Source organism: Microcaecilia unicolor, chromosome 2, assembly GCF_901765095.1.
Source record: "Microcaecilia unicolor chromosome 2, aMicUni1.1, whole genome shotgun sequence".
Lineage (NCBI taxonomy): Eukaryota > Metazoa > Chordata > Amphibia > Gymnophiona > Siphonopidae > Microcaecilia > Microcaecilia unicolor.
In genome coordinates this window covers 133,255,110-133,276,741 of record NC_044032.1, presented here as the reverse complement: position 1 = coordinate 133,276,741, position 21,632 = coordinate 133,255,110, and the positions used below count along the sequence as shown (strand labels likewise).

The 21,632-nt window shown below is 42.7% G+C and overlaps 1 protein-coding gene across 1 annotated transcript in view; it reads left to right on the top strand.

Annotated features, from left to right (window-relative positions):
• The window catches only part of SSBP2 (single stranded DNA binding protein 2), a 665,549-nt gene that overhangs the window by 481,029 nt on the left and 162,888 nt on the right, over positions 1-21,632 (top strand). Inside the window, exons 6-7 of the mRNA XM_030193336.1 lie at positions 8,355-8,414; positions 8,527-8,593. Of these exons, the coding sequence (XP_030049196.1) occupies positions 8,355-8,414; positions 8,527-8,593 (127 nt within the window). The remainder of the gene's footprint in view (positions 1-8,354; positions 8,415-8,526; positions 8,594-21,632) is intronic.

Here is a 21,632-nt window from a genome sequence, read left to right as displayed (position 1 = left end):
AAAACTACTAAAATCAAAAAGCGAACGGGTCTCATTTATGAAATGAACTATATTATTATTATTATTATTATTAGTGTTTCAGTATCAGTATTAAATATTGTTATTTGTATTTTAAACTATAGGTTTAAGTTGTTTATTTACAATGCCCGTTAGGCCCATAAAATTGCATACAATCTTCCAGCTTTGAGCTGAGATGCAGAGAAGAAAATTAAGACCATGGGGATGGTGAGGGGACAGGGATGGACAATGCGGGGACGGTGAGTGGATGAAGTTACAAAGTCCGCTTGACTGAGGGGATGGGGTGGGGATAGGAAAAAAGTTTTGGTTGCAGGGAGGGAAAGGGGATGAATTCTTGCCCCCCTGTCACTCTCTAATCCAAGCGTTCTCGCTTTTCAAGCCTTCGTGGAGTAGCTTCTTCATAGCATACATTACATAATCCTTAAACTATGACAGAAAACAATGCAAAGTTATGTATATGCCTACAAATGCCAAAGATACACCACCATTTTATTACAATTCATTTTTTGGTAGTTTAGCTGTGCAAAGTGATTTAAATCTGTGATATTTTAAAAGCTAAAACTCGTGGTCATCTGTCATAGTGTGAACTGAGATAGATAGTCATGTGAATGGAAGGCCATGAGTGATGAGTACACTTGTATATGTTCATTCTAACTGTTTTAAATCTAGATATCTTTATCCATTTTTATGTATCTCAGATTTATTGCCAGCATATCTGCTAAATTGTCTTTGGTTTGCTGCAAAATGTCCTCAGTTTAAATATCATGATGAACAATAATGGAAGAAAATAACCCAGCTATGTTTTTCATTAAAAAAAACAATACATGTTACAAAAAACACGCTTCCATGGTGACCTGCAACATAGGCAGTAAACCAAGTTTAGTAATCCAGCTGATATGCTGCTTAAAATAGGAGAATTCTTTGCAGATTGTATTATATTTCTTCTTTATACTCTAGCATAGAAATTATACCAAGATACCTTTGTGCACAAGCTTTTAAAATCTTGAGGTACTTTTTTTCAGATATGACCTATAAGCCTCCCAAAAATGAAACAAAGAATGCTTGAGAATTCGCATCAGGAACACCTTTGGATAATTCTTTTTATACAATTGTCAGGGATGGTTTTAGCTAGAACCTTAATACATGCAAGTTTGCGAAATGACATCAAAGTCTTTGAACCAACATAAAAATACATAAACAGAGAAGTTTATATGGCATCAGTAAGATATTAAAGGTGATTGAGCAGCCTTTATGACATAGGATAATTTCATATGTGTATTTTAATCTTACTTTTAATTTTGGGAAGGGACACCAACATTTAGGAATAGCTTGATGCTTTGCATTTTGCTTAACCTGGCATTTAGAGCATTTCTCACACATTTGTAAAATTGTAAAAGAAAAAGAGCAAGTCAACCCGTTAAATGGAAGATAATGACTTTTATATTCCTAATTATTTAAGATTTAGGCTGTTTATTTGGCATTGACATTGTTTTGCCTAAACTGCTGTTTGGGAGTTCTCTCTGCACATTGGACAAATCTTTCATTTGCTGGATTTGCACCACAGAGCAGCAAGTGTTGAAGCTTAGCACAGAAAGCAACAGCCATGTAGATAAGCAGAAACATTTGCATAAGTAGTCAACTCTCAGTAGGCTTCAAAACTCCCTTTCTTACAAATACTGAACGCTAGTTGTAGAAACAGCAATTATGCTCACTGGAATATCTCATTCATTTCTCTGTTCCATCTGGCGTGGGCAAGGACTCATGTAGAATTGATTGTGTCTTGTTCTTCAAATCTGAGGATTAGTGTATTATACTATCTCACTTCTTGGTGTAGTTGGTTCTGTTGGTAATATGGTGAGTTCTGCCTTTATAGATAAAATAAATGTTAAAGGCTAAGTTAACATTTATTCCATTTGTTCTGTAAATCCTGTTCTGACTTCTCAAAACTGCTAATATAGTTTACAGACTAGGAAATTCTGCCAACCTATGGAGCCCATATGTGTAGCAGTTTTGGTCAGGCTCCTTTTAGATTTTTTAAAAAAATATTTAATTGAATCTGTTGAATAATTTGAGTGCTGTATTCAGGGTATATGCTAAGAAATCTTTCATCAAATATTATACAGACATTTAAATGCTTGAAAGATATTAACGAAACACACACTTTCTCCAAAGATGGGGAAGCTACAAAACCGAAGGACATGAAATGAAACAGGAAGAAGGAAAATTTAAAAGCAACATTAAATTTACATATTAGATATGTATCATATGTCAAAGAATAAAGTGGTTGCTCAAAGCATATACTAACCACAATCGCTCAACTGCAAAACACTATGCACAACTTTGTGCAAAAACACACTCATAACCTTACTGTACCATAAATATTACACTGGGCAGACCTAATACACCAATATACCACCATACGGAAAATGCAGACCGTCAACAATATGAAACAAGGGATCATAATACCACAATTCTCATGTAGAGCCACAAAACACCCTTTTAGGGTAGATAGTGTTCACAATGAGCTCCTTCTATTAACGACCATATATAGATCCTTCAAGAGGTAGTGTGTCATGATTTAGGCTCTACACCCTTTCTGGTGTTTTGGTGTCACCTCAGTAAGGCCAACACACAATCTCTCCACTGCAAAACACTATACACAAACTTGTGCAAAAACACTCATAACCTTACCAAACCATAACAGCACTAATTCCAAGGACAGGATGAGCTGCAACCATATGCGTGGAAAGGCAGCACTATAATTACACCTGGCTCTAAAACACCAGTACACAACCTAGTGAAACAAAAAAAATGGGCTGCAAATACGACACGCTAGCAGAATACTGCATCTTGATCACACATGAAAAACACATGACACAACAGATATGAAGGCAAAATACTGAACTGGAAAGTTACCTCAAGAAGCCAGACTCGCAGCAATACTAGAAAAATTGAAACTTGCATGCAAAATATCACAGATGCACATTTCCAAAAGCTGACATATTCCAATTAATAAATTCTGAATTAAAAAAATGTTTTCTACCTTTGCTGTCTGAGCATTTAGTTTTTCTATTAGCTTTGGTCCCAGTGTCTTCTTTCCATTTGATATTTTTTTCTCATCATGTCCACCATCCTTCTGTGTCCTTATGCGTCCTGTCTACCATCTGTAGCCCTGTCCCTATCCTTTCTCCATTTTCAACATCTGCCCTCAAAGTGTTCCAGTCCAGCCCTTAAATTCAGCAATTTTCCCTCCATCCATATCCAGCATTTCTCCTCACTCCACTCCCCTCCATCCATGTGCATGCATATACTTCCTCTGTCTTCCTTCCCTTCCATCCATGTCCAGCATTTCTCCTCTCTCCCTTCCACTCCATCCGTGTGCATCTTTCCTTTGTCTTTCCTTCCCTTCATCCTTTTTTTAAACTTTTTTTAACTTTAACTTTCGTCCCCCCCTTCTCCTCCACTGCTAACTCCAGGCTTCGTTCCTTTTCCCTCGCGGCACCTTATGCCTGGAATAGACTTTCTGAGCCTATACGTCTAGCTCCATCTCTACCTGTTTTCAAATCTATGCTGAAAACCCACCTTTTCACCACTACTTTTGGCTCCTAGCCAATACTCAATTGCCTCCCCTTGTTCCTTCTCACCCAGTACTTCCCTCGCCCTTAATTGTCTTGTCTGTATTATATTAGATTGTAAGCTCTATTGAGCAGGGACTGTGTCAGGTGTTCAGCGCTGCGTGCGTCTGGTAGCACTATACAAATGTTAATAATAATATTGAAGAAGAAATTTTTCATACTATAAAACAAGAACATCAATGAACCCATCAACACAAGTTACCCACAGCGGCTCTCTATGGAGTCCTCGCTTACAACATTCCAGATCAGGCCCACAGAACCCAATATTAATAACAATAACAATACCCATAACCTGTACTCATCCCAACAACCCCTCCATATTACTTTAAACAATCTCTTTGTGTCTTAACAACCCAATTGCCCCAACTCATGTCCCCTCCACCCCAGCCTCCCCTCCCCCTTCCCCCTTATTAACCTGCTCACCCTCGCAAAAAAAAGAAAGGGTAAGTCCCTATAATTTCTGTAGCTCTGCCTTTAAACGAGCCCACCCCCCTTTACTGACAGGCTCTCTCTCAGTCCCCCCCCCCCCCCCCCGATGCACCATTTATCCCTCGCACTCCCTCCCTGCAGTCCCTATAATTAGCGTCTCTATCCCTCTCACTCCCTCCAATGTGATTTTAGATCGACCGTCGCTGCCGGTAGCAGCATGCCAACCTTATTACAGCTTGCTTCGGGGCTTCTCGGCCTGATGGCATGACGGGCCCCGCCTCCTCTGACCAGCCTTCCTGCTTCCGCAAGGGCTGGATGCATCATAAGGAAGACTGGTCAGAGGAGGCGGGGCCCGTCAGGCCGAGAAGCCCTGAAGCCAGCTGTAATAAGGTTCGCATGCCACTACCGGCAGCGACGGTCGATCTAAAATCACATTGGAGGGAGTGAGAGGGATAAAGACGCTAATTATAGGGACTGCACTGCAGGGAGGGAGTGCGAGAGATAAACGGTGCATCGGGGGGGCGGGGGGATGAGAGAGAGAGGCGGCTGGGGAGGCTTAGCCTCCTCAAGCCTCTTATACCGGGCGCCTGTGTCTATATAGTAATGAGCTTCTTCACATGCATTTGCATGTTTTGCATTTCATTACTATGTACCCTGTGGTGACTTAGTTATTACTGCATTACAATAATTTAAGTCACGTTAGAGTCCTTTAACACACATTAAGGGGCAAATAATATGATTTAGAGCCCCAACGCAGCTTGATAACTACCCCCTTTTTCCAGTAACTGGTAGCAATGTAAGGATGCCTATAATTCTGGAGGATAAATTTATCCAGAAGTGATTTTGTTTGACTTCAGATTGCATTTTATTTCTCCTGTCAGGAGATACAGTGAATGTACAAATCCCATCATGCAATGCAGGAAGCCCAAAGAAGGTGCAGTTATAGATAGATATTACAGCTCATCTTGAGTTGAGTAGGGCATTTACTGTGCCCTATTTTCAAAACAATATATGGATTTTCCAAGGTATACAGTGCTTCTCAGTAGTATTTTTTCCAGTGTTGTAGGTACAATTATTTTTATTCATTTGACACGACAACTGCATTTTTGCTGGAAATAAGTCGCACAAGTGGAGGAATCTACCCCAGTATGTAATAGCATTTCTCAAATGTTTCAGCTTTTAAAATTTTTGATTTTTAGGTTCATTGCATCATGCTCTAGACCAGACAGATAAACTAAAGGGTTTTTTCTCATTTTATGTATGAGGAAAATACTTGGTACATCTATCCCTCTGTGCATTCCTAGCATATCAAAAATCATACATCCCCTGTATCTAAGGGAAAACTTTAGTCTGATTGTCATCAGTGGAAAGCAGATTGTAAAAGTCAGTTTTATAAACTAGGCACTCACATTTATGTATGTAAATGTATGCAATAATAGTATTCAAAATAGGCAAATTTTAACAAAAAATAAATAAGGTTGCTAGGATCATATATTCACAAATTGTGACAGTAGTGTTCCCACAAACCAAAAAATCTCAAACCATAAAAATATTAGGTATGGACCATCAGCAGTGCTATTCCCAAGTTGACTCAAGGGAATCCAGAGTGCACCAAAATCTTCCATCAGTCCTATTAATCACTGAGGGGAATCTATGAACCAGTTTGGAGTATGGTGAAAGGAGAAAGCCTTGAAATAGCTATATGGCAAAACACGTGTTGGCACTAATTTCCCTATGAGTATCCACTGCTAAGATAAGTGAATTAATACTTTTTATATATAAAGAGAAAATTAAGATTTCTACATTATGAAGGAATAAAATGAGTGAAGATAAGAATGATTGATAGGGCTGATGAAGATTTTAGTGCACTCTAGATTCCCTTGAGTCAACTTGGGTCATACCTAATATTTAATTTTTATGGTTTGAGATTTTTTTGGTTTGTGGCAACACTACTGTCACAATTTATAGAATGACATGTATACATGCATGTGCCTACATACACGCATAAATGCCAGTAGACTGCCTAAGCACTATTCTGTAAATATTTGATTAACTTATATAGCGCATGTTTGCGAGGGGGCATACAAAGGAGTGGGACATAGGCAGGACTCCCACTTACATGCTTATCTTACCGGATACTATGAGTTACACACATCCCTGCTGCATTTAGGAACACAGACACCAGCGCCATGGCTGGCATAAGTGTGAGCGCCTGCATGATAGGCACGCCAGTACCAAGTTACTCTACTATTTTATAATGGATCCTACACACCTTGGTTTCATTTTAGAATGGGCTTCTACCTTGCAACCTTAGGACTTGTAAATGAAGGTGCCTAGTTATAGAATTGCCTCCTTAGTGTCTGCTGTTCTTGTTTAGTAGAGTATAGGAGAAATTGAGGTGCCCAAGAGTAGCCTAGTGGTTAGTGCAGCAGACTTTGATTCTGGGGAACTGGGTTTGATTCCCACTGTAGCTCCTTGTGATTCTGGGCAAGTCATTTAAGCCTCCATTGCCCCAGATACAAATAAGTACCTGTATATACCATGTAAACCTCTTTGAATGTAGTTGCAAAAACCACAGAAAGGCGGTATATCAAGTCCCATTCCCTTTCCCTTTCCCTTTCCCCTCCCCCTCATCCGAACATAAAGTGCTCAGTGTATTAAGTTATGCTATATCATTAGACATGTCTAGACATAAAGAATCTGTTACATCTGTTGATCAACATTTGAAGGATTTGCATGTATTAAGGGCTAGATTCTATATATGGTACCATAAAGATTGGCACTGAAAAAAAATACGCCTAGGTGTATTCTATAAACCGTGCCTAAATTTAGGCACGGTTTATAGAATACACCTAGAACCCATCCACGCGACTAAATCTAGTCACAGGAATGCCGGTGACTACGTTTGTTGTGGAGCTAGTGTAGTCTATAAAAGTGCGCATAATTTTTAGTAACGCCCTTTCCACACCCATGGCCATGCCCCCTCTTTGGCAGCACACATTGGAATTTACATGCATCTCTTATAGAATACACTTAGCAAGTTGTGCATGTAAAGTCTAGTTAAAGCCAATTATTGTCAATTGCCTGCTAATCGGCAATTACTGGTGCTGGTTGGCTTCTTAAGATAATTAAGTTGTGCATGCAGTACAGAATATGCCCTGAATTGCATGCACAACTCAAGTCACTCTATATAGAATCTGGGAGTTAATTATGTTTGGACCCCGAGATACTAAAACTGACAAATGTTTTTGTAAAAAGGGCTTTACAGTATACATGCACCAGCAAAATTTGTAATTTTTTTTGCTATTTAATTTGCAAAAACATTTTGCCCAGTGGTGAGTCTTAAAGAAGCTGGTAGCTTCAAATTCAGAGGCCTTGCCCCCACCCTCAAGGTGACCCTGATTCCTTAATGGACCAGTGGGCCTCTGACCACCACTCCGACAATAGTACAAGGCCTCCTTCCTGGAAGGGGGCTTCGCATCTCTGGTGGTGTAGTTTCTCCACCCTATACCTCTTAAGCTCCACTTTGCACAGTAGAATACCAGTACTTGGGTGACCTACTCTCTCAAACTCATCCCTGTTCCTTAGATCTCAACCCATTCTGAGAGAGAGAAAACAAGGCGGCACTTTACAGACCCCTGCCCCCCCCCCCCCCCCCCCCCCTACAATCCCTGACTGACTCCATATTTAGATTGTGAGCCCAGGACAGTGGAGAGAGAGGATGCCTACAAGGATGTTTGGCCACCAGAGATTTAAGTTCCCCCTAGATAACACTGCCCCCCCTCCCCGAGGTGGGATCTCTGAATCAAGACCAGTGACCTGCTACTGCTATGCAAAAGAGGGCAGTTTTGAAAGAAACTTGTCATGTGTTTCCATGTCCAGGAACATAGTAAGAAATTTCTCATAAAATGTAGCTAAGGGATTTAAAAGTGATCTGCATCCTGTAGCTAAATTTTCCATAAAGAGCCAGTACACTATGCATTTTCTTTACCTTAGTGTATCGGCTCCATAGTCTTCATTTTTACCAATAGTTTGAAGTGACAGACTCCCATGGCCTTGGCTTGTTCCCTTTTCAAAAGGGAGCACATTGTAATAGTACCAGGTGGGATTCATTCAAAAAGAGATGGGTACAGGTGCAGAATTGTTGTATGAGCCCTATTCACTGTTTGTCGTTCCTTATTTTTATGGATTTTTATATATTAAACATATTCTTAGGCATAGTAGCCAAGCATGCTTTTCTTAAAGTACTAAACACATTCTTTTTACCTCCAGCCTTTCATGTCACCACGATACCCTGGGGGTCCAAGGCCACCTTTAAGAATACCCAATCAGGTAACAATCTTTTGAACATCTCGGTTACATGACTGCCGCAAAATATACTGTCTTGAAAATACTGTTTATCTTTTATATTGCATCTTTTGATCAAGCATTTATTAATATTTAGGCTCTTGGAGGTGTTCCTGGAAGCCAGGCACTACTGCCTAGTGGGATGGACCCAACACGGCAACAAGGTGAAATGTCTGTATATGGCGTGTATAATTTGTTTTTGAGGGTTTAAAAAAAAATTTGTTTTTGTTTTATAACTTTAAAGTGTTATTTTTTTATGGATATAAGGGGGCTCATTTTCAAAGCACTTAGACTTACAAACCCCGCTGTTTACTAAGCTGCGCAGCAATGCTGACACATCCCATTGAAGTGAACGGGATATGTTGGCAATACCGCACCACCAACCACTAGCGCAACTTAGTAAACAGGGGGGAAAGTTGCATAGTAACCTATGGAACTTTGTAAGTCTAAGTGCTTTGAAAATACATCTCAAGGTCTATTAAATATACAAAATTTGTCACAATTAACAAAGTATTAGCTGGAAAGAACTATAAATGTAAAGTTCTTATTTATTCAGTCCTCTCATAAAAATGAAACAGAAGAAATAGTGATGTAAAAACTAAGGGGAGAATTATCAACATGGGCTACCGTTAAGACTAGGGCTTCACATTAATCACGGTTAACGCCATAATTGTGTTATTTATTAATCATGCTTTAAAAAATTAATTGTGCTATACAGTCAAACCCCAGCATTTCCCTCCCGCCCCTGATGCACAGCCCAGCGTCTCTCACTCCCTGCCCTGCCTGCAATTCAACAGCTCTATCAATTCCTTCCCTCCCTCCCCCTCCCCCCGGGTGTATCTTAAATCAGGTTTCCTCTCAGTCCTCGGCAGCGATAGTCATACACTGCCTGAGGCCTGCTCCGGGGCTTTCCCTCTGACCTGTCCTGCCCCTGCGAAAATAGGAAGTTGCATCAGAAGGGGCAGGATGAGTCAGAGGGAAAGCCCTGGAGCAGGCCACAGGCAGTATATGAGTACTGCTGCCACTGGCAGGGACACAGAGAAGACCTGGTTTAAGGTACATGGGAGGGGGAGGGAGAGAGGGAATTGAGAGAGCTGTTGAACTGCAGATGGTGCAGAGAGGGAGAGATGCCAGACCATGCATGGGAGGTGGGAGGAAGGAAAGGAAAGAGGGGGAGATGCCGAACTGAGAGCGAGAGGGAGGGAAGTGCAGAAAGAGATGCTTGACTACGTATGGTAAGGGGTGGGGAAGAGGAAGGAAGAAAAGGATGGATAGAGAAATAATGGCCCCGGGGGGGGGGGGGGTGGAAGAGAGGGAGAGATGCACACCGGGGGGGGGGGAGGAAGAGAAGGATGGAGAGAGAGATAGTAGACATGGGAGTAGGGGAAAGGGGGAGAGATGTAAAACTGGAAGGAAGGAAGAGAGAGGCAAGATGTTGGAGTCAGAGGAGTACATAAGCACTGCCACGCTGGGAAAAGACCAAAAGTCAATCAAGCTCAGCACTCTGTCTCCGACAGCGGCCAATCCAGGCCCCAAGAACCTGGCAAAAAACCCAAAATTTAATAACAATCAATGGACTTTTCCTTTAGAAATCTGTCCAAACCCCCTTTAAACTCAGCAAGGCCAGCTGCCATTACTACCTTCTCCGGCAATGAGTTCCAGAGTCTAACTACACGCTGAGTAAAGAAACTTTCTCCGATTTGTTATAAACCTACCACATTCTAATTTCATCTTGTGTCCCCTGGTTCTATTATTGTTTGAAAGTGTAAACAAACGCTTCACATCTGTCCGCTCTATCCCGCTCATTATTTTGTAAACCTCTATCATATCACCTCTCAGCCATCTTAACCTCTCCTCATAGGGTAGTCGTCCCATCCCTTTTATCATTTTTGTCGCCCTTCTCTGCGCCTTCTCTAATTCCTTTATATCTTTTTTTTTGAGATGAGGCAACCAGAACTGAACACAATACTCCAAGTGCGGTCGCACCATGGAGCGATATAACGGCATTATAACATCCTCATGCTTGGTTTTGTTTTTAATTACCTCTTCTTATAGACCTCTTTCTGACTCCGTCACACGGGGGACTAAAGGTACTTATTTCATATATCAGGTTCTGTATAGTTTCTCTGACCTCCATTGTCACCCAATCACAAGGTCTATTCTGGGGTGGCATTAGGAGCCGTAATTGAAAACTAATTCCCATAATTACTGCTTTCTGTTAGTTTTCTGGATCTAGATATACTCTGGGCCATTTATGTTCCCACATAAATCTTATTAAACATCTGTCTAAGTTTCTGCAAAGACTGAGTGTCACTTGTATATGATCTACCTTGTAGGCTAAATGTAAGGTAAAGAGAAGATAGAATCAATAAAAATAAAGACAGAGATAGGTTTAGATAGATAGATACATTTTATTTCTTACCCAAACACAGGTCTTCAAGTTGATACAAATACAGACATCAGATTCTGGTTTCAGCCGCACAGGGCTTCGCCGTCTGACAGAAGCTTCGGAGAAGACTCTCAAACTGAGCCAAAATCTCCCCTCTTTTATACTCTATCTTCTCCATAGAAGTGAATGGTGAGATACCTTGCTCCTAATCTTTCTCACTTTCTGAGATCATACTTTCCCATGCGATCTGCTATCTGATGTACCCAACTCCTTCCGTTCTCAGCTACTGCTAATTATCAACATGTTTTGGGAAGCGTTGAGATAACAGTTTCACATCTTCCGGCTGCAATACTTTTCATACCTTTCTCATGAACTCTGTATTACCTCTGTATCATTGTATACCAAAACTAATAAGCTCCATTTTATTCATCTGATCTTTCATTACAGATGCTATATTTGATTTAAAAATTGTACCAAGTTTGTATCAGGACTCATTGTTCAGACCTGCTTTTTGCAGATTCTCAAATATTAAATCATTTACTTGTTGTTTGGCCTAGTCAGTACTTTTTCAGTTGTTTTTAGGCTGCATAGCTTTGGCCATCACTATTCCAGTGGTAGCCTTAAAGCTAGGCCATATATTAACATTCCCCTCTTCACCCTATCCCATAGGGTGACACCAGGGTTAACGTACCTTGGTACCATCCATTCCAGAAGGTATTCTATGAGGCCATCAAATTATCTGAGTCTTAAGATCAACTGGTACAATTTGTTTCGTTTTCGGTTTGAAAGTATCATCTTGGCAGTACTTCAATTATGTCAATCCTACTAAAACTTATGGTTACTACAATATAATTTTTCTTCAACCTCTTAATATGCAGGTTCTATCTTATTCTTATGTATGTCAATATATTTATATTGTTATAAATCACAAATTCATTGGTTATATACTGATTATATCTTAATTATACATTTGCATAGATTTGCACAATTGATCACATCATCTTATACAGCTTTATATGGTTACATTCTATCCCTGTGCGCTATTATCTGATTATACAGTTGCAGACATCTCTCCAGTGTCTCTAACAGTTGCATAGCGATTGGTACTTCTCGGAGGGAGATAGTCCAATGTGTTTTCTCCTGTGGTGTTGGGAAGGAGATTTTCGTACAGGGCATATTGTCCTGCTGTGGTCCTTTTCATTATTGCGGTTTCAATTAAGCGTTCTACTAAGCCTCTAGCACAAGGGATTATGCAACATCCTACTAAAACAAAAATTGCTACCACTATGATTATAGTCGTGGCTGCTGAAATGATAAATGTTTTCCATTTACCAAAAGCTCTATCCATCCAACCTGTCCAGGATGTATCAACGCCAGAGTTCTCTGCCAATTCTTGCGACAGTGAGGTTAAGCCTTCTAAAGCTCTGGTAATTGATCCATCTGGAGCTGTATTGTTGGGGATAAAGGTGCAACACTGGGTGCCTATCTTTTGGCACACCCCTCCATCCGCTGCTAGAAGTTGGTCAAGAACTAATCTATTTTCCAACGTCATCCGGCTAGTGGCGTCTAATTGTGTTGCAATTCCTTGAACTGCATCCCTAGTGTAATTCACAAATCTCTGCTGATTGTAATATATATAGTTGATCCAGTCAAGATTCTTATTGATAGTCGCCCACCAAAAGAAAACTGATTCAAATCCTGCAGCTATCTGGTTTCTGGCTTTAAACTCATCAGGAACCCCTCTTGGAACTCCAATAGCATCTATATAGACCCGATCATCAAAAGATCCAGGCATTGCATTTCTCTTCACTCGTGAGGAAGAGCTGCTATGAGGAGGAGGCAAGGATGCTATAATGATTGGAATGACCAATTTGACTAGGGCACATCTGCCTGTCCAATTGTTAGGAAGTGTATGGCGGATAGTGCGGGTTCCACAGTACCACCATATGTCTGCTCTAGCTTGTGAGAACCGTGTTAGGTTCAGATTTTTCAGAGTCCCATTTCCTAAGGTTATGTTACACTTGGTTAAGTTTCCTAAAAAACCGTGTCTGTTTCACCCCATATCGTTCCAGACATGTATGATATCTGGTAGCAGGATTTGGAATCCTGAATGCAGGTGGAATCCTCATCCGAGGGGGTAAGTAGGGGTGGTGCTCGTCAAGGTGTTGACAAGACTGATTAATGTCGTCTTTAACCTGCAATAACTGCAACATACACCAAAATCCATCTGGATCATTTTGGAGATCTAAGGGGAAAGGAACAACTGTTGGTTCTGCTCTTGCATGGGAACAAAAATAACAATTAGAGACATTCAAACTCTTTGTAGTATAATGTGCCCATTCGAGCCATAGGTTTGTCTCTCCAAATCCTGTTTCTAGTGCCACTAAATCTTTAGAATTATTAATTGGTACAATCTGGTAGGGAATTTTTATTTCTGGGATCGTTGTTGGCATTAAGGGATTAGTTTTATTCTTTTCTGGTACAGCGGGGGGTGGAACAATCTTGAATTTTCCAATGGGGTCTCTACCTGTGGCATCAATTCCTATGGAATAAGTTCTGTATGTAACATCTGTTACTCCTCTAAAAGTGATAGCCACTGGATTACATTTGGTCATTTGGCAGAGGCCAGTGACTCGCAATTTCATGATGGAAATGCTCCTTTTTAGATCTGGAATCTCAGTACCTGAGTAGGGAACCCATGAACCTGTATACCACCATACTTGTGCCCAACTTCCACAATTGGGGAAGGGACACAGGTATACTTCAAAAGCTGACAAATATTGCTGCACAGGATGTTCCCCACACATTGTGTAAGCACATACATCAAGGGTGATAGTGATTGTGTCCTTGGTAGTGGGTAATGTTATTTCATAAGTGGTTGTAAATTGTTCTTGAAAATTTGTTAGGTACTGTGTTCCATGTATCGTGGGTGTGGTGAGCACACACAACAGGAGGGCTAAGCACTTCATGTTGGTAGTTTTCATAATGAGGCACTGTAATTGTATGAAGGGTAAGTAACGGCTACTGATTAAGGAGAGCGACAAATTTATCCCAAGGGTTTTAGCAACAGGTATTTGGGTATGGGGGGTAAATTCTAATAGCCCCTATTTCAGTAGGATCTGGGATTTGGAAAATACCATATACTTCCAAAGGTCTCGATCCAACCTCTCTGATAAACAGGAAGGGAATCCAGTCAGTGCCCAGTACAGCGTATGTAATTACCCAAAAATCTACAATGTCACCAGTTTGTGGCCTGATTAGGAGGTCGTCTGTTTGTTCAATTTGTAAGCCTAAGATTCCTCCAAACAGTAACTGAGTGTGTGTAACCGTACGGCTAGGACCTAATGTCCAACTGTCAAACAAAGGTTCACACAGTGTGTGGTATCGGGTGAAGGGGTCCCAATTTGTATCGTCTTCTGGAGCAGGGTCCCAATGAGGATGAATTAATTGTCTTAGATATTCTGGGGGTTCAGGGATCAAGTGTGCACCTAAATTTAAAGGCGACGGTGGGGGAGAATCAGGTGGAGAAGGCGGAGTGTCTGGTAAATTCTGGGACATATATTGATGGTCACTTAGGCGTGTGGAGCTATCTGGGAGGACGAGTGGCTGGGACGGTGATGTTTGACGTGGCTAAAGTAGTATGTGTGGGAGGAGGAGCGTCACTAGCAGGAACCAAAGAAGAAGGAGGAGGGGTGGGTCGTAATTCAAGCAAGGCAATATTATCCTCAAAAGTAGTTGTACGATTGGGGACAATATGGACCGAGCTACTGATAGGATTGGGAACAGTTGTAGAATACAAAACAGGAGGATCAGTGAGGAAAGGAGTAGTTGCAGAGGTTTCAATAGGATCTGGAGGATTGCCAGTTGAAAAGTCTGTCGTGGCAGATGTGTCTGCCCAGGGGGTGGGATGACTGGTGGCAGCGGGGCTGATCTTTGAGATCGTCTGGGGGGGGCTATATCCAAACGGGCGTGTGAATGTGGTGTACTGTTGGAGTTTTGTGTAAGATGCTGTAGTAGGTGGTGGAGCAGGAGTGGCTGCAAGTATTGCTGGGGTAGTCGCAAGTACTGAAGTAGTTGCAAGTACCGTAGCGTTTCCGGCTGGCAAGGTAACGTTGCCAGTGGGAAAGGCAGTAAGTGTGATCCAAAGATCAAAGAGGTTACTGTCAACAGTATAGGGAAACAAGGTAGTGAGAAACAAAACCAAACCTATACACAGTATGAACATGCACACGAGTCCAACAGCAAACAGTCTGGCAGAGGGGAAGCAGAAGAAGAGGGTGTACTGATGTAACACCGTTACAGCAGAGGCAACACTTGGACGAGCGCTGGTTTCGGCCTTGTCGTCAGAAATGGTGTCGGCTTCCAGATAATTGTCATCCAAGTCTTTGGACCAATGGGAATTTGTATCAGATACCTGTTCAGAGTCACACTTATGTAGAGAAACAGTCTGTAAGGGGATAAATACTTCTGAAGTGCACAGCGGCGGAACTTGCTGTGGCATTTATCTGGCTTGATTTGGGAAGTACCGATGTAGAATGTCGAGCAGCTCACAGGTGTTGCTGTGCAAAATGTTTACTGTTGAAAACACAATGGACTCTCGGTCTTCCGGGGTCAACTGTCCTGCTAGGTTGCGGACTTGGAGGAGATCGTCTGCCAGATTGCGGATTCTGATGAGGCGGATGCGAAGATCCACGTAGGGAAGTGGAAGAACAGGAACTGTGGGAGGAGGAGGTGAAGAAGGCAACTCAAATACTGGTTCAGATACAGGTGGTTGTTCAGATGGTGACTCTGGAGATTCTGCGAAGGCTTGGATAATAATGTCAGCCAGATCAAGGAGGTGTGATTCAGGAGAGGGAGTAAGGTGGTTAAGTCTTTGGTCAAGTTGATCAAGATGATTCAAAAGTGTTGGATGTGGGGTCGGTGGTCTCGGGCTCAATGGCGGTGGTGATGGAGTTCGTGCTGGGACTGCTCTCTCCAGTGACTGCTGTGCTGGAAACAATGGCGGTGGAGATTGGGTTCGTGGGAACATCAATGGAAACATCCAGGAGACCTGATGGGGTATTTGGATAAGCTCGTATATCTTTCAGATGGACCCAGGATGTGTGGTCCTCCAGCTTTGCAGCTGTGGCTGACAGGGCTTCTATCTTGAAGGGCCCAACGTAGATCGGATCTCGCCAGGTCTTGTGCGTGTAATAACGCCGGTGCACCAGATCGCCCACTTTATAAGGGGGGGATCTATCGGCATCACAATCCCCTCTTCTGTCCGAAATGGCCTGTGGAATTGAGGACAGAGAACTTACAATAGTCTGCAAGATATCCCAATATACTGAGTATTGATCGGGTACTTGAGTGTCTGGATTGCCAGGTATGAGTCGCATCTGGCGACCTGTACATAATTGGAACGGCGTCAGTTTAAGGGAAGAGGATGGAGTGGCACGGAGAGATAATAGTGCCAAAGGAAGGGCATCAAGCCAATTCTTTATCCCATTTGCCATAAGCTGACGCATTTTTGTTTTGAGCAATCCATTGTATCGTTCAACCAGACCATTACTGGTGGGTTTGTAAACACAGACAGTTCTGTGAGTAATGCCGAGTGCAGGAAGAAGGTTCTGCAACAGTTCATTTACAAAGTGTGTACCATTATCTGTGGTAATTTCGCCAGGAATCCCAAATCGAGGAATAATTTCAGTGCACAGTGATTGTGCCATAGTTTGGGCGGTTTCTCTAGAGCAAGGGAAAGCTTCCACCCACTTCGAGAAAGCGTCCACGCAGACAAGCAGATACCGTTTACCACGAACGGGCGTCTGCATATCTGTGAAATCGATATACCAATGTTGGCCAGGTCCCTGGACAACAGGTAAATGACCTGAAGGAATAACAGGTCCTCGTTTAGGTGTGTACAGAAAACATTTGTAACAATTATGAACTACGGTGTGACACATGGGCATCATTTGGGGAGCCCATAATCTGGAAGACAATTGATCATACAGTGTAGTAGCATTTAAATGTAAGGGGTAGTGGAGGGCATGCAAAAGAAGAGATAAAACATGCTGTGAAACACATAATTGCCCATTGGGATGGGTCCAAATTCCATTCGGATTTAGGAAACATCCTGCCTGCTTCCACAAAGTGAGTTCTGCTTGTGAAAGGGAGGAAGTGAGGGTAGTAGAGAAGTCTGACGTTAAGGAGTCTGAGGGAGGGGACGTTACAGGGGGCTCAGATTCAGGAGATAGCAAGGAGGTGATGACAGGAGGGGTTTTAAAAATAGGTGGGATGTCAGGGGAGGAGGATTCAGAGGGTGATGAATCCGTGGGAGTAGAAGGGGGCGTCTCAAAGGGAAGCGCTTCGGACGCGAGTACAGGAAGTGTAACATTGCAAGTGGATACAATAGGAAGATTGGAAAAGGAAGTGACTTCACGGGCTAGTTCATCTGCAGCATGGTTACCATTAATGGCAAAAGAGAAAACTGTCTCCTGATGTGCTTTAATCCAGGAGATACTGGTGCGAAGGCCTTTTTGATGGCGCTTCTCCAGTGCTTCAAAAAGTGCAGTCCACAAAGGTAAGTGACTTAGGGGCTGCCCGGTAGAGGAGATCATACCCCTCTGGTTCCATTTGCGAACATGGGAATGCAAGGAAGTGAATACATAGTCCGAGTCGGTGACAATGCTCAGATCTGAGTGTAGTGCTTTAAACAGTAAGACATACAAAACCGCTGCAAGTTCTGCGGTTTGGGCTGTGAATGAATCAGGTAACCTGAATTGTATAGGATCCAGAATATCTTCTTCTGGTGTATAACGGAGGGCGGCAAAACCGGCAACTCCGTTTTGCTGAGAACCATCTGTAAACCAAACCTCGCCACTTTGCAAGATTTCTGAATGTAGATGGAGTGATTCAGGAACAGATAATCGGGTAGTGCACTCATGGGGAAAAATAGCATTCTGTGCTGTCTCTGTTACAGTGAGTAATGGATCCAGGCGTTGAAGGTCAGTTAAAGTTAATGGGTGAATAGAGTGCACTACACTGAACAAAAGCACTTGATACTTTTGTAACCGGCAGACAGTCATGTGACTAATCTGTTTATCCAACAGATATTTAACATCATGGGATGTGTGAAGAATCACCGGAAGGTGAGGAATGTAGCTGTATAATTTTGTAACAGCTGTGCTGGCGGCAACAAGGCCTTTCTCACAAGTAGCAAAAGCTCTTTCGACAGGTGAAAAAGTACCCGAGAGATAACCACAAGCAAGGTCATCATGTTCTTGAGTGATCAGGCAAGACCAGGTATTCTCAGTATGCACGACCCAAAGGTGCACATCCTGAGAGACATCAATGGTTGCCAATGGTGAGGAAAGCATAACATCCTTTACAAGGGCCATAAGATCAGCTGTTTCTTGAGGTGTAAAAAGAACGGGTTCATGTTTTGCTTTCTGTTTGCCTTGTAGTTTCATATAAAAGGGCTGAGTCCGGGCTGAATAATTTGGTATCCACAGGCGACAAAAATTTAACATACCAAGGACACCTCTGAGATCAGAAATGGTAGTGGGCATTCGCAAGGAGGAGACATGTTGGAGAGTATCGGGACCTAGGCCCTTCTGACGGGGGCCAATGTGGTGGCCAAGGAAGGTAACATGTGTCTGAGCCACTTTTAATTTCTTTCTGTTAACCTTGTAACCTTTCGTAGCAAGAAAGCCAAGAAAGTCACAGGTGACCTGAACACATGTGTCAAAATCGGGGCAGGTGATGAGCATGTCGTCTACATACTGAACAATGGAAGTTTGTGGTGGGAGGCTATATCTGTACTGTTTGAATTCTTGTATGTGTGCGGCTAAGGTCTGGGAAAAGACTGTAGGACTGTCAGTAAATCCCTGAGGGAGACGAGTCCACTGATATGTTGTGTTATTGAATTGGAAAGCCGTTAGCGGCCGGCTTACGGGGTCAAGGGTGATGGAAAAGAAAGCATTAGACAAATCAATGGTGGAATGATATGTCTGCAAGGAGATACTATTGAGGAGTGTGGTTGGGTTTTCCACGTTCGGGAATACCGCATAAGTGAGGTCATTTAACGCGCGTAAGTCCTGTACTATACGGAAGGCGCCAGGTTCCTTCTTTGGAACTGGGAATAATGGAGTATTGTATGGTGAATTACATTTTTCAATGATACCTTGCTGTAATAAGGAATCAATTTGTTCTTGAGCTCCAGCAATGACTTCAGGTTTCAAAGGGTACTGGGCAATTTTAGGACCTTTACAACCAGGTAACAACTGAATACGATGGGGAGGACCGGTAACCTTACCATAGGGTTTCTCAGGTGTGGCCCAAAGAAAACCCGGTAGGTCATTCAATGCTACCTCTATTTGTTTTTCAACCATAGAGGTGACAGCCATCAAAAGTGAAGTGGTTTCACTAGGGGAAGGATCAAAATGAATTTCAAAATGGAACAGTGTCAATAGATCTCTTCCAAGTAAATTAACAGGGCATAGCGGAGCATATAAAAAGGGAGCAGATAGTTGTTGATCCGCATATTTAATTGGCAGGGGTTCAAGCAGGGGTGTGTCCGTAGGAACACCATCAAATCCTGTGGTGGTAATATTGTTTGGGGAAATTTTAAGAAGTTTCTGCAGTTTGTGTGGGACGTGGGCCAACACAGAGCGAGAAGCGCCTGTGTCAATTAAGAAGGGGACAGGAACTTCACAGATAAGCAGGGTGATCATTGGATCATCCAATCCTGCAGCAGTGCGGACTACGCCTAGTCACTGTGGGCGGCGTTGATCCGGGTTCCATAGAGGGAAAGACTGTCGTTCTTGTCGTTCTTGCCGGACTATATGTCTGGGTCTGTTTTGTAATGGTTGTGGACATTCACGTGCATAATGGCCATATTGCTGACAACGGAAGCACAGGACATCTGGAAAGCGATTAGGACTAGGTCGGGAATGGAAGTCTCTAGGGCGTCTATTATCACCAGGAGGGTCCCGTAAGGGACCTCGCTGAGGTTGCGGGCGACGGCCTCTTTCTTCTGGGTAATCATTTCTACGGTCTGGGCGGTAGGGCCGTAGGCCATGATTTCGGCCGTTATTGTCATAGCGTTGGTCAGCATACATAACAATAACAGGGGGAGAAATGTCAGTGGTATTAGTATCAGTGTCAGAGCTCTTAGAGGCTCTTTTCTCTTTGAGATCTTCAGTCTGTAGCATTTCCAAGTTGGTGTGCACTGTCTTACGATGTTGGGCTTCATCTTGCTTGCTTTTAATAAGCCTTCTGCAATGATGAAGGATGTGTTCACGAATTTTAGGCCATTTTTCTAATTGGAGACCCACTGTATTCTCCAATTTTAATTTAATCTCTGAGGGTAAGGTTCCCTTCAGTAAATGGTAGAATACTGGGAGGGCATTATCAGAGTCAAATTTTTCCTCTGTCTGTTCTTTATATAGGTCTTGGAGTCTGAGTAAATAAGCTTCAATAGGCTCTGAATCCATTTCCCATCTTTGGGAAGTGATGACTGAAAAGTCTTTAAGGGTCGGATACATGGTCCGAATTTCCTGAAATACTTTGGTCTGAATTTCTGTCAAAGGGTTGCCATCATACTGAGTATCGGTGGCAAATTTTGCATAGCCCGATTGAGTGAATATGTCAGTGATACTAGCGTGTGGGGTTCTGCCCAGGAGCGCTTTCATATCGCCGACTGATAGAGTAGTCCCCAGGGTTATGTCCTGTAATTTCTTTAACCAGCGGTTACCTCCCTGTGCAATATCCGGGAGCTGTAGTATGAGGCTATTCAATTCAACAGCTGAAAGTGGGGTGTATTCCGTATGAGGGACACCACCTGACATTTTATTCAGCAGGGGAAAAAGGTTCACTGATTTAAGGAGATCAATCGAGGTGGTTGGGGGAAACTGATTCTCATACTTTTTCCAAACCTGAAGACCTTGGATTAGATAGAGGGTTGTTTTCTGATCCCAATGGGGGTCGGGGTGGTCATAAATAAGATCTCTTACAAGTGAAAGCTTGTCTGATCGCAAAGATCCTTCACGTGGGAAGAGGGCGGACTGGGGTTGAAGCGCCTCAGACCATCCTGCAAGGTTGTCAACCCATGGGTGAACATAATGCAATGAATTCTCATGCAAAGCCACATATTGGGCAGGTGTGTTAGGTGGACCAGATAGGATGGGTTCTGTACTGATATTCAGTCTTGTAGGGTGTTGGGGACTGTCAATGACTGCAAGGCAGCGGCTAGATCCTTCATCAGTAAGATAACTGTGAGGATCGCGCTGTCTAGTATGATGAGAAATGGCATCATGTTGTTGGGGTATCTGGGGTATTTCGGATTTTGATGTAGCAGATGCAATAGTGTCAGGGAGTGCCGACATGGACTTCCGTAGAGAACGAAGTCCTTCTGAAACGTATACGAGATCATCTCCTATAGTGGCTAAGGTGAGGGCAGGTGACGGTAGACAGCCTGCACCTGAAGGAACTGGCGTGTCAAGGGGGAGGGGCTTGGGTAGGTCAAGGTGAGAAGAATCTCCTTCCATCGAGGAGGAGAAACTTAGTACTGGGGGAGGTTCGTTTCGAATATCCATCAAATCTGTTTTAATTGGAAGTTGTTGTTTTAAAATTTCCCATGCTTCTTCTAATGGGGAAGATATTACTTTTGGTAGGCCCCCAGTACCTGGTTTGGCTGGAGGTATGAGAGGACGGCGGAGAAGAGCCAGGTCCTCTGCTAATTGGGGAATTTTATCCTTGGGGCGTGCACCCAATTGCTCCCATCTAGGAGGAGTAGAACACTCAGGTTCTAGAGTAGGCATGGAAAAGTTCACTGG